Here is a 14,151-nt window from a genome sequence, read left to right as displayed (position 1 = left end):
ATAGGGTGCGATTTGGGACACAGTTGGTTTTTAATTAATGCAGTACACCCTTATATATATATCTAATGACCTCCTAATGTTGATAATCTGTGATTTGTCACCCAAATGCATTATTTCTGGACTACAAAACTGCAGCAATTTCAGAGGCTCTTCAATTCACTACACCTGTGCGCTGGTCTGAAGCCAGACGATGCATCTTTGTTTTGGTTTGTAGCCATTGCAGCACTCTTCAATTACTGGCCAGCCACTTACAATATTTGACTGATGCAGTGTATAAATGCTCAAATGTGAGACAGACAGACACACAAGCAAGTTAACAATCGAACATACACACACCTCTGATATTTTGTAGCCTACACTAATTGGAGATGTGCAAGTAGGCCTACTTGAGCCCCAGTAAAATCTAACTTTTTCTACAGGATGTGTAATCAGGTGCATTTCTGTAAGTATTAAAAATATTAGGGTGAAGTCAGTATTTCTTATCTTGGCACACATCTGTTGCCCTTCCCTGTGTAGCCTATCTCACCACAGTTCTCTTTCCTAGAATTACCCTTCAGCACCCCAACCCGATGCCTAGCCTACAATAAATGTTTTTGTCTTGGCAACGGAAGGCGTGTGTGTGTGTGTGTGTGTGTGTGTGTGTGTGTGTGTGTGAGAGAGAGAGAGCGATTTATTGGTTTTCACTTTAGTTTATCTATTTCACTTGCTTTGACAATGTAAACATATGTTTCCCATGTCAGTTAAGCTCTTAAATTAAAATTTAATTGAGAGAGAGGAAGGGGTAGAAGGAGGGCGGGGTGTAGTCTGCAGGGTGATTGCGATCTTCCTTCTCGTTCATCCCTGGGTTAGCCGACTGCACGCGTGAAAGGGCTTTTTCTCCCAACGATGGAACATTTTGCTGTAGGCCTATTCTGCTTGCTTTCGAGAGGCACTAGCTTTGGCATTAGGTAATGTTATGTTCTGGCGGGCACAGTCCATTGCGGTCCTAGAGCAACACGGATAGATATGTGTGAGAAAGGTTTAGTATATGTCCTTTTGTTGTTCCGCAGAATTTGAGAGAGCGGGAGAGAGATGGCTTCGCGATCCAGCCACTGGAATCGTCAACAGCAGTGGTAGAGAGTCTGTCGCGCTCGCCCCGCCGTCGATGTTGCTGTCTGTTGCACGATGAGCGTAGCTCTGCAAGATTTGCGGAACAACGTAAGTCTGGTAATGATCATATTTGATCATCTTCTCAAACATAATGTTACTCTTCTCATAATGTATTAGGAGAGAGAGCGCAGCGACCTCGCGTACTGTATGTGATCGAAACCCATTGCAATCAATCACCATATTTATTTGATCGGGTTTCTTACAGCTAAAATAATTTACCAGTCATGATTTGAATATGCCTTGTTTATATTCTGCACATGTTATAGGCTATGCGGACAATAATGCTCGAGCAGATTCCCTGGTAGGCTTTGGTCCTCCTCATATCCATCATAAAATACTGTGTTCGGTGCTCACTGCACATGATGGAATTAGTGCGCTTGCTCTTTCCATACAAACGTCGGTATATTTTCATAATTTATCAAAATGATTTCATAAGGGAAGGTGCAGCCTCAGGCACTCATGCTTTTTCCCAGCATAGGACTACATCTTATTTACGTTTAATAATTTGATTGTATATATTTGAAGTTGTTAGAGTACATTGCTTAGTCCAAGGCCCATGGGCTGACACTAACCGTAAATAGTCATTGAAAGGTTGAGGTTTTATTCAGTGTCATCTTGGTGTGGGGCCCTAGGCTTGATCAAACATGGATGGTGTTTGCTACCTCTGGCTACATTATTTAGCCTAGATTAATTGTATTGTGGGCAATTGTAAACAGAGGTGTTTCAGAACCACATTTGCATGGGCTTTAGTTCTGCAGGCTCACACAGTTGTGGAGCTTAGGAGACCCTCGGTCTGAACCTCAGTCGGTTGCACTAGCTTATAACTAACCTAGGCCTGACTTGTTTATTTTTTAACTTTTCCATTTTGCTTTTTCATTTGTGCTTGGTTTTGAACATAATGTATATATTTTTTGTCTTGTATTTTGTTGACTGGGTGTGCCTTGCCCAGACACTGTTGCCTATGTAGGCATGGACATGATATGGAACTAGAGTAAAGCCATGTAGGCCATCATTTTAAATAAGAATTTGTTCTTAATTGACTTGCCTAGTTAAATAGAGGTTAAATAAATAAAATGTATTCTACCATGATAACCAACACACAGCTGTTAACCGGTAACACAGGATAGGTTATTTTTTTTATTTTTTTTATTTCACCTTTATTTAACCAGGTAGGCTAGTTGAGAACAAGTTCTCATTTGCAACTGCGACCTGGCCAAGATAAAGCATAGCAGTATGAGCAGACAACACAGAGTTACACATGGAGTAAACAATTAACAAGTCAATAACACAGTAGAAAACAAAGGGGGAGTCTATATACAATGTGTGCAAAAGGCATGAGGTAGGCGAATAATTACAATTTTGCAGATTAACACTGGAGTGATAAATGATCAGATGGTCATGTACAGGTAGAGATATTGGTGTGCAAAAGAGCAGAAAAGTAAATAAATAAAAACAGTATGGTGATGAGGTAGGTGAAAATGTGTGGGCTATTTACCAATAGACTATGTACAGCTGCAGCGATCGGTTAGCTGCTCAGATAGCTGATGTTTGAAGTTGGTGAGGGAGATAAAAGTCTCCAACTTCAGCGATTTTTGCAATTCGTTCCAGTCACAGGCAGCAGAGTACTGGAATGAAAGGCGGCCAAATGAGGTGTTGGCTTTAGGGATGATCAGTGAGATACACCTGCTGGAGCGCGTGCTACGGATGGGTGTTGCCATCGTGACCAGTGAGCTGAGATAAGGCGGAGCTTTACCTAGCATGGACTTGTAGATGACCTGGAGCCAGTGGGTCTGGCGACGAATATGTAGCGAGGGCCAGCCGACTAGAGCATACAAGTCGCAGTGGTGGGTGGTATAAGGTGCTTTAGTGACAAAACGGATGGCACTGTGATAGACTGCATCCAGTTTGCTGAGTAGAGTGTTGGAAGCCATTTTGTAGATGACATCGCCGAAGTCGAGGATCGGTAGGATAGTCAGTTTTACTAGGGTAAGCTTGGCGGCGTTATGTAGAGATTCCAGTCTGACAGGCTGTACCTGTTGTTGGTGATGTTGCATTGTGTCGTCACCTAAATATTATCGATGTAAAAATGCAAAAAGTTTGCATCTGTTGAGTATTGAAACAGTATTATGATAACAAAGTGAGATGTGAAATGTGTGTTGTGATCCAAGAGATGAGGCTATCTAGGTCAAATATGGGCTGGATAGTCTGTCTGTCTGTCTGTCATCAAACTGAGAACAGGTAAAGTAGGCCTACTGTATGGGTTCGGTATGGAGGCATATGGCTCTTTATAGGCCTGTCTGTAATGTAGGCCTAAGGAGCTGGAAGAGCGGTCCCCGACCACTGTCCAATATGCCGTGCATCAATTAGTGCCCTGTAGTCCCTGGGGTGATTTCTGAATATCTTCATGATCTCACTAATGAACATCATTAATAACGCAATCTGTGCACTGGGTCACAGTCGAGCAGGCTGTCACCCGCTAGACACACCGTGCACTAACTCAAAATTAGCTGAAAAAACTGTTACGAGGCCTCTACTGTTCCCAGTACCTGTGTTAAGAAGACCAATGGTATTTACACTGCCTCAAAGGGCTGATCTTATCACACTTTAGAATGTAGGACATCAAAGCACCTCAGGTCTGTCCCGCATAGTAACATGCATAGACATGCACACTTGTGTGTATGTCATGATATGCTTACTCGCACAGGAGTGAGTAACATACGTTTACATACACTGAACAAAAATATAAATACAACATATAAAGTGTTTCATGAGCTGAAATAAAGGATCCCAGAAGTTTTCCACATGCACATAAAGCTTATTTCTCCTAAACAATGTGCACAAACTTGTTAGTGAGCATTTCCCCTTTGCCAAGATAATGCATCCACCTGACAGGTTTGGCATATCAATAAGCTGATTAAACGGCATGATCATTACACAGGTGCATCTTGTGCTGTGGACAATAAAAGGCCACCCATAATGTGCAGTTTTGTCAGACAACGCAATACCACAGATGCCTCAGGTTTTGAGGGAGTGTGCAATTGGCATGCTGACTGCAGGAATGTCCTCCAGAGCTGTTGCCAGAGAATTTAATGTTTATTTCTCTACCGTAAATTGGCTCCAACGTTGTTTTAGAGAATTTGGCAGTACGTCCAACCGGCCTCACAACCACAGACCACGTGTAACCACTCCAGCCCAGGACCTCCACATCCGGCTTCTTCACCTGCGGTATTGTCTGAGACCAGCCACCCAGACAGCTGATGAGACTGTCTCAGTCAGGGAAGCTCATCTGCGTCCTCACAAGGGTCTTGACCTGATTGCAGTTCGGCGTCGTAACTGACTTCAGTGGGCAAATGCTCACCTTTGATGGCCACTGGCAGGCTGGAGAAGTGTGCACTTTGCGGATGAATCTCGGTTTTAGCTGTACTGTGTATGCCGTCGTGTGGGTGAGTGGTTTGCTGATATCAATGTTGTGAACAGAGTGCCCCATGGTGGCGGTGGGGTTATGGTATGGGCAGGCATAAGCTAAGGACAATGACCGCAATTGCATTTTATTGATGGCAATTTGAATGCACAGAGATACTGTGACAAGATCCTGAAGCCCATTGTAGTGCCATTCATCCGCCGCCATCACCTCATGTTTCAGTATAATAATGTACGGCCCCGTGTTGTAAAGATCTGTACCCAATTCCTGGAAGCTGAAAATGTCCAAATTCTTCCATGGCCTGCATTCTCACCAAACATTGAGCCTGTTTGGGATGCTCTGGATCGACGTGTACAATAGTGTGTTCCTGTTCCCGCCAATGTCCAGCAGTTTCGCACAGCCGTTGAAGAGGAGAGGACAACATTCCACAGCCCGCAATCAACAGCCTAACCAATTCTATGTTAAGGAGATGTGTCGCGCTGCATGAGGCAAATGGTGGTCACACCATTGATTTTCTAATCCACACCCCTACCTTTTTTGTTAACGTATTTGTGACCAACAGATGCATATCTGTATTTCCAGTCATGTGAAATCCCTAGATTAGGTCCTAATTTATTTATTTAAATTGACTGATTTCCTTATGAACTGTAACTCAGTAAATTCTTTGAAATTGTTGCATGTTGCATTTATATAACTTATTATAAGGCTTATGATAATAATATCTCTGTCTAGCAAATTTAACTGATTTAATTCAGGATCATTATGAGATGATGCTATACTATACATGCTTACAATGTGGAGGAAATGCACCCCAAAAGCATTAAAGGGAACAATCCAAGATTCGAAAAGCAACAAAAACACTTGTTTTGTTAAACAGCTGAGGGGGCTGGAGAAATGTTAGCACTCTGAAATTCATAGACAGTTGTATATTGCCTGTATCCGCTACGGATCCGCAGTCAAACGACCACCACTCATCACTGTCAAACGCTCCCTAAAACACTTCTGTGAGCAGGCCTTTCTAATCGACCTGGCCCGGGTATACTGGAAGGATATTGACCTCATCCCGTCAGTTGAGGATGCCTGGTCATTCTTTAAAAGAAACCTCCTCACCATCTTAGATAAGCATGCTCCGTTCAAAAAATGCATAACTAAGAACAGATATAGCCCTTGGTTCACTCCAGACCTGACTGCCCTCGACCAGCACAAAAACATCCTGTGGCGGACTGCAATAGCATCGAATAGTCCCCGCGATATGCAACTGTTCAGGGAAGTCAGGAACCAATACACGCAGTCAGTCAGGAAAGCAAAGGCCAGCTTCTTCAGGCAGAAATTTGCATCCTGTAGCTCTAACTCCAAAAAGTTCTGGGACACTGTGAAGTCCATGAAGAACAAGAACACCTCCTCCTAGCTGCCCACTGCACTGAGGCTAGGTAACACGGTCACCACCGATAAATCCATGATATCGAAAACTTCAACAAGCATTTCTCAATGGCTGGCCATGCCTTCCTCCTGGCAACTCCAACCTCGGCCAACAGCTCCGCCCCCCCCCCAGAGCTACTCGCCCAAGCCTCTCCAGGTTCTCCTTTACCCAAATCCAGATAGCAGATGTTCTGAAAGAGCTGCAAAACCTGGACCCGTACAAATCAGCTGGGCTTGACAATCTGGACCCTCTATTTCTGAAACTATCCGCCGCCATTGTCGCAACCCCTGTTACCAGCCTGTTCAACCTCTCTTTCTTATCATCTGAGATCCCCAAGGATTGGAAAGCTGCCGCAGTCATCCCCTTCTTCAAAGGGGGAGACACCCTGGACCCAAACTGTTACAGACCTATATCCATCCTGCCCTGTCTTTCTAAGGTCTTCGAAAGCCAAGTCAACAAACAGGTCAAACAGGCTTTCGACTCTGTCAATCACCATATTCTTATCAGCAGACTCAGTAGCCTCGGTTTTTCTGATAACTGCCTTGCCTGGTTCACCAACTACTTTGCAGACAGAGTTCAGTGTGTCAAATCGGAGGGCATGCTGTCCGGTCCTCTGGCAGTCTCTATGGGGGTGCCACAGGGTTCAATTCCCGGGCCGACTATTTTCTCTGTATATATCAATGATGTTGCTCTTGCTGCGAGCGATTCCCTGATCCACCTCTACGCAGACGACACCATTCTGTATACTTCCGGCCCGTCCTTGGACACTGTGCTATCTAACCTCCAAATGAGCTTAAATGCCATACAACACTCCTTCTGTTGCCTCCAACTCCTCTTAAACGCTAGTAAAACCAAATGCATGCTTTTCAACCGTTCGCTGCCTGCACCCGCACGCCCGACTAGCAGAACGTAATGAACGTAACGAAAACCTAAACAGCCCTATCTGGTGAAAACACATAGACAGGAACATCAAGACACTAAGGACAATCACCCACAAAACCCAACACCAAACAGGCTACCTAAATATGGTTCCCAATCAGAGACAATGACGAACACCTTGAGAACCATATCAGGCCAAACATAGAACTAGACAAACTAGACATGAAACAGAATGCCCACTCAGCTCACACCCTGACCAACCAAAACATAGAAATATACAAAGTAAACTATGGTCAGGGTGTGACAGTACCCCCCCCCCCCCCCCCAAGGTGCGGACTCCGGCCGCAAAACCTGAACCTATAGGGGAGGGTCTGGGTGGGCATCTGTCCGCAGTGGCGGCTCTGGTGCTGGACGTGGCCCCCACTTCACCTTAGTCTTCCCCCACCTTATCCTCTTCCGTGGCCTCCTCACCATGGAAACTCTTCTCAATGGACAGAGGGGCGGCAGCTCGGGACAGAGGGGCGGAAGCTCTGGACAGAGGGGCGGCAGCTCCTGGCTGACTGGCAGATCTGGAAGAGTCTGGTCGACTGGTAGATCTGGAAGAGTCTGGTCGACTGGCAGATCTGGAAGAGTCTGGTCGACTGGCAGATCTGGAAGAGTCTGGTCGACTGGCAGATCTGGAAGAGTCTGGTCGACTGGCAGATCTGGAAGAGTCTGGTCGACTGGCAGATCTGGAAGAGTCTGGCCGACTGGCAGATCTGGAAGAGTCTGGCCGACTGGCAGATCTGGAAGAGTCTGGCAGATCTGGAAGAGTCTGGCAGATCTGGAAGAGTCTGGCAGATCTGGAAGAGTCTGGCCGACTGGCAGATCTGGAAGAGTCTGGCCGACTGGCAGAGTCTGGCCGACTGGCAGATCTGGAAGAGTCTGGCCGACTGGCAGATCTGGAAGAGTCTGGCCGACTGGCAGATCTGGAAGAGTCTGGCCGACTGGCAGATCTGGAAGAGTCTGGCCGACTGGCAGATCTGGAAGAGTCTGGCCGACTGGCAGATCTGGAAGAGTCTGGCCGACTGGCTGCTCTGGCTGATCCATGCTGACTGGCTGCTCCATGCTGACTGGCAGCTCTGGCTGCTCCATGCTGACTGGCTGCTCCATGCTGACTGGCAGCTCTGGCTGCTCCATGCTGACTGGCTGCTCCATGCTGACTGGCTGCTCTGGCTGCTCCATGCTGACTGGCGGCCCTGGCTGCTCCATGTTGATTGGCGGCCCTGGCTGCTCCATGTTGACTGGCGGCCCTGGCTGCTCCATGCTGACTGGCGGCCCTGGCTGCTCCTTGCTGACTGGCGGCTCTGGCTGCTCCATGTTGACTGGCGGCCCTGGCTGCTCCATGCTGACTGGCGGCCCTGGCTGCTCCTTGCTGACTGGCGGCTCAGGCTGCTCCATGCTGACTGGCGGCTCTGGCGGCTCCTTGCAGACTGGCAGCTATGGCGGCTCCTTGCAGACTGGCAGCTATGGCGGCTCCTTGCAGACTGGCAGCTCTGGCGGCTCCTTGCAGACTGGCAGCTTTGGCGGCATCCTGCAGACTGGCAGCTCTGGCAGCTCTATGCAGACTGGCAGCTCTATGCAGACTGGCAGCTCTATGCAGACTGGCAGCTCTATGCAGACTGGCAGCTCCTTGCAGACTGGCAGCTCCTTGCAGACTGGCAGCTCCTTGCAGACTGGCAGCTCCTTGCAGACTGGCAGTTCTGAACAGGCGGGAGACTCCGGCAGCGCTGTAGAGGCGGAAAGCTCTGACAGCGCTAAACAGGCGGGAGACTCCGACAGCGCTGGAGAGGAGGAAGGCTCTGGCAGCGCTGGACAGGCGAGGCGCACTGTAGGCCTGATGCGTGGTGCTGGCACTGGTGGTACTGGGCCGAGGACACGCACAGGAAGCCTGGTGCGGGGAGCTGCTACCGGAGGGCTGGAGTGTGGAGGTGGTACTGGAAAGACCGGACCGTGCAGGCGCACTGGAGCTCTTGAGCACCGAGCCTGCCCAACCTTACCTGGTTGAATGCTCACGGTCGCCCTGCCAATGCGGCGAGGTGGAATAGCCCGCACTGGGCTATGCAGGCGAACCGGAGACACCAAGCGCAAGGCTGGTGCCATGTAAGCCGGCCCAAGGAGACGCACTGGGGACCAGCTGCGTAGAGCCGGCTTCATGGCATTAGGCTCGACGCTCAATCTAGCCCGGCCGACACGCGGAGCTGGAATATACCGCACCGGGCTATGCACCCGCACTGGAGACACCGTGCGCACCACTGCATAACACGGTGCCTGTCCGGTCTCTCTAGCCCCCCGGTAAGCACAGGGAGTTTGCGCAGGTCTCCTACCTGGCGTAGCCATACTCCCTGTTAGCCCCCCCCCCCAATACATTTTTGGGGCTGACTCCCGGGCTTCCTTGCACGCCGCCGTGCTTGCTTTGCCAACTCCATTCTCCGATAACCTTCCGCGCACTGCTCCATCGAATCCCAGGCGGGCTCTGGCACTCTCCCTGGGTCGACCGCCCACCTGTCTATCTCTTCCCAAGAAGTATAGTCCATACTGTACTCCTCTTTGGGCTGCTCCTGTTGCCTCTTCTCCTGCTGCACCTTTGGGCGGCTACACTCCCCTGGTTTAGCCCAGGGTCCTCTCCCGTCGAGGATTTCCTCCCATGTCCAGAAATCCTTATTACGCATCTCCCACTGCTGCTGCTGCTCCTGCCTCTGTTCCTTCTCCTGCTGCTGCTGCCTGTTGACACGCCGCTTGGTCCAGTTAAGGTGGGTGATTCTGTCACGGTTTTCTGTATGAGAAGGAGAGTCGGACCAAAATGCAGCGTGTAGATTGCGATCCATGTTTTAATAAACAAACGTAAAACACGAATCAATACAAACACTACAAAATAAAGAACGTAATGAACGTAACGAAAACCTAAACAGCCCTATCTGGTGAAAACACATAGACAGGAACATCAAGACACTAAGGACAATCACCCACAAAACCCAACACCAAACAGGCTACCCCAATATGGTTCCCAATCAGAGACAATGACGAACACCTGCCTCTGATTGAGAACCATATCAGGCCAAACATAGAACTAGACAAACTAGACATGAAACATAGAATGCCCACTCAGCTCACACCCTGACCAACCAAAACATAGAAATTTACAAAGTAAACTATGGTCAGGGTGTGACACCATCTGATCATTTATCACTCCAGTGTTAATCTGCAAAATTGTAATTATTCGCCTACCTCCTCATGCCTTTTGCACACAATGTATATAGACTCTCTTTTTTTTCTTTGTTAATTGTTTACTCCATGTGTAACTCTGTTGTCTGTTCACACTGCTATGCTTTATCTTGGCCAGGTCGCAGTTGCAAATGTGAACTTGTTCTCAACTAGCCTACCTGGTTAAATAAAGGTGAAATAATAAAAAAATAGATGCAAGGACTGACCATCCCTGTCATGAGATCAAAATGCTATATTTTTAAACCATGTTTTTGAAGCAAAACGCGTATACATTGTCATACGTCTCTGTGTGGCCTCAGCCTCAAATAAAGTGTTAACATTTGCTTTGCTGTGGCCAGTTGCGGGTGTGATGGGAAAGGCCAAGACTGAGTGATGGCTGGAGAAGGAGGCCCTTGAGTGACCTGAACCCGGGGTTTATCAGGGCTGGGTATCCTGTGTGTGCGTGTGTGTCCTGCCTTAGGGCGGTGGGGTGAGCTCCTTCCTGTCTGAAGCAAGACTCTCCATCTGTCCTGGATCCATCGGTAGGGCTGGGGAGGTCATTGGCCTTGTTCTAAATAGCACCCTATTTCCTACAAAGGGCTGGCCAAACGTAGTGCACTATCTAGAGAAAAGGGTGCCATAACTTGAGATTTTACAAAAAAAAAAATGTAATAACCCTATGCAGGCTCTTCATCAAGACTTGCAAAACACTCCACTTTTGTCGCTGACTGTCATCCACTTTAGCATGTATCCTAAAGTGGGATGGGGTCTGTTTTCTTTTTCTCTGTTTACTGCTTTTTATTTACATTCTCTATGACATATTTTAAGTCCTCTTCACTCTCTTCCTCCATAACATCTCTCCTGGCAAATCTTACTCCTTCCTTGTCATCTGACAACATCTATCTCTCGTTCGTTCGTTGTTTAACATTCTGCCAACTCTGCACTGTAGCGCCTGTGATGGACATGAGAGGAGGGGTGAATAGGCATGAGGGGGTTGTTGTAGGTATGAGCAGGGCCCAAAGTTTGATATTGACCACATGACCTGACCAGAAACAACTTTGCGCCACAGTTATACACTATAAGCTTAGGCCCCTGTAAGGTCACATACTCAGGGCCCCATAGAAATGAGGTTAAGAAGTCAATTTTTTGTGGCTGGTTTGTCTAGGCTAGTGGAAAACACCATCACCTTTTAGCACATATCTGCTGGTCTGCATGGGATGGAATCCTCATCCAGCTTTGTCTCACAAATGTCTCCTCACTCTGTCTATATACACTATTCTGCCTGTGCAATATAATACCTAAAACATACCTAGGGGGAATTACACTTTTCGCCTATGTGTGTTGTCGTCCAATATGTATTGTACATGCTACTAAGTATAATGTTCATACACTACCGTTCAAAAGTTTGGGGTCACCAAGAAATGTCCTTGTTTTTTAAAGAAAAGCACTTTATTTTTTGTCCATTATAATGACATCATCAAATTGATCAGAAATACATTGTAGACATTGTTCATCTTGAAAATGACTATTATAGCTGGAAACGGATGATTTTTAATGGAATATCTACAGTGCCTTGCGAAAGTATTCGGCCCCCTTGAACTTTGCGACCTTTTGCCACATTTCAGGCTTCAAACATAAAGATATAAAACTGTATTTTTTTTGTGAAGAATCAACAACAAATGGGACACAATAATGAAGTGGAACGACATTTATTGGATATTTCAAACTTTTTTAACAAATCAAAAACTGAAAAATTGGGCGTGCAAAATTATTCAGCCCCTTTACTTTCAGTGCAGCAAACTCTCTTCAGAAGTTCAGTGAGGATCTCTGAATGATCCAATGTTGACCTAAATGACTAATGATGATAAATACAATCCACCTGTGTGTAATCAAGTCTCCGTATAAATGCACCTGCACTGTGATAGTCTCAGAGGTCCGTTAAAAGCGCAGAGAGCATCATGAAGAACAAGGAACACACCAGGCAGGTCCGAGATACTGTTGTGAAGAAGTTTAAAGCCGGATTTGGATACAAAAAGATTTCCCAAGCTTTAAACATCCCAAGGAGCACTGTGCAAGCAATAATATTGAAATGGAAGGAGTATCAGACCACTGCAAATCTACCAAGACCTGGCCGTCCCTCTAAACTTTCAGCTCATACAAGGAGAAGACTGATCAGAGATGCAGCCAAGAGGCCCATGATCACTGGATGAACTGCAGAGATCTACAGCTGAGGTGGGAGACTCAGTCGTATATTGCACAAATCTGGCCTTTATGGAAGAGTGGCAAGAAGAAAGCCATTTCTTAAAGATATCCATAAAAAGTGTTGTTTAAAGTTTACCACAAGCCACCTGGGAGACACACCAAACATGTGGAAGAAGGTGCTCTGGTCAGATGAAACCAAAATGGAACTTTTTGACAACAATGCAAAACGTTATGTTTGCCGTAAAAGCAACACAGCTGAACACACCATCCCCACTGTCAAACATGGTGGTGGCAGCATCATGGTTTGGGCCTGCTTTTCTTCAGCAGGGATAGGGAAGATGGTTAAAATTGATGGGAAGATGGATGGAGCCAAATACAGGACCATTCTGGAAGAAAACCTGATGGAGTCTGCAAAAGACCTGAGACTGGGACGGAGATTTGTCTTCCAACAAGACAATGATCCAAAACATAAAGCAAAATCTACAATGGAATGGTTCAAAAATAAACATATCCAGGTGTTAGAATGGCCAAGTCAAAGTCCAGACCTGAATCCAATCGAGAATCTGTGGAAAGAACTGAAAACTGCTGTTCACAAATGCTCTCCATCCAACCTCACTGAGCTCGAGCTGTTTTGCAAGGAGGAATGGGAAAAAATGTCAGTCTCTCGATGTGCAAAACTGATAGAGACATACCCCAAGCGACTTACAGCTGTAATCGCAGCAAAAGGTGGTGCTACAAAGTATTAACTTAAGGGGGCTGAATCATTTTGCACGCCCAATTTTTCAGTTTTTGATTTGTTAAAAAAGTTTGAAATATCCAATAAATGTCGTTCCACTTCATGATTGTGTCCCACTTGTTGTTGATTCTTCACTAAAAAATACAGTTTTATATCTTTATGTTTGAAGCCTGAAATGTGGCAAAAGGTCGCAAAGTTCAAGGGGGCCGAATACTTTCGCAAGGCACTGTATATAGGCGTATATAGGCCCATTATCAGCAATCATCACTCCTCTGTTCCAATGGCACGTTGTGTTAGCTAATCCAAGTTTATAATTTTAAAAGGCTATTTGAGCATTAGAAAATCCTTTTGCAATTGTTAGCGCAGCTGAAAACTTCTGTTTTGATTAAAGAAGCAATAAAACTGGCCTTTAGACTAGTTGAGTATCTGGAGCTTCAGCATTGCTGGCCTTCTAGGAGTTGCAAAGAAAAAGCCATATCTCAGACTGGTCAATAAAAATAAAAGATTACAAGATGGGCAAAAGAACACAGACACTGGACAGAGGAACTCTGCCAAGAAGGCCAGCATCCCGGAGTTGCCTCTTTACTGCTGACGTTGAGTCTGGTGTTTTGTGGGTACTATTTAATGAAGCTGCCAGTTGAGGACTTGTAAGACGTCTGTTTCTCAAACCAGACACCCTACCTGCCCAATGCATAATACCAACTGTAAAGTTTGGTGGAATGGAATGATGATCATGGGCTGTTTTTCATGGTTCTGGCTAGGCCCCTTTAGTTCCAGTGAAGGGAAATCTTAATGCTACAACATACAATGATGTTCTAGATTATTCTGTTCTTCCAATTTTGTGGCAACAGTTTGGGGAATGCCCTTTCCTGTTGACAAAGCATCACAATGCCCCCGTTCACAAAGCGAGGTCCATACAGAAATAGTTTGTCGATATCGGTGTGGAAAATTGACTGGCCTGCACAGAGCCCTGACCTCAACCCCATCAAACACCTTTTGGATGAATTGGAATGCCGACTGCGAGCCAGGCCTAATCGCCCATTATCAGTGCCCGACCTCTGATGCTCTTGTGGCTGAATGGAAGCACGTCCTCGCAGCAAT

At 46.4% G+C, this 14,151-nt stretch overlaps 1 protein-coding gene across 3 annotated transcripts in view; it reads left to right on the top strand.

Annotated features, from left to right (window-relative positions):
- The first annotated feature begins 423 nt into the window (after positions 1 to 423).
- LOC110490062 (endothelin-converting enzyme 2) overlaps positions 424 to 14,151 on the top strand; it is an 88,396-nt gene continuing 74,668 nt past the window's right edge. The window contains exons 1-2 of one of the 3 annotated variants that reach the window (XM_021563190.2): positions 781 to 947; positions 1,050 to 1,206. In XM_021563190.2, coding sequence (XP_021418865.1) covers positions 1,165 to 1,206 — 42 coding nt within the window. In that variant the 5' untranslated portion in view covers positions 781 to 947; positions 1,050 to 1,164. Of the gene's footprint in view, positions 443 to 780; positions 948 to 1,049; positions 1,207 to 14,151 lie in introns of those variants that run through there. The other 2 variants (XM_021563191.2, XM_036944356.1) reach the window with 2 other exon arrangements.

The sequence above is a fragment of the Oncorhynchus mykiss genome, chromosome 15 (genome assembly GCF_013265735.2).
Source record: "Oncorhynchus mykiss isolate Arlee chromosome 15, USDA_OmykA_1.1, whole genome shotgun sequence".
Classification (NCBI taxonomy): Eukaryota; Metazoa; Chordata; class Actinopteri; order Salmoniformes; family Salmonidae; genus Oncorhynchus; species Oncorhynchus mykiss.
This window is presented reverse-complemented; position numbering and strand designations above follow the sequence as displayed.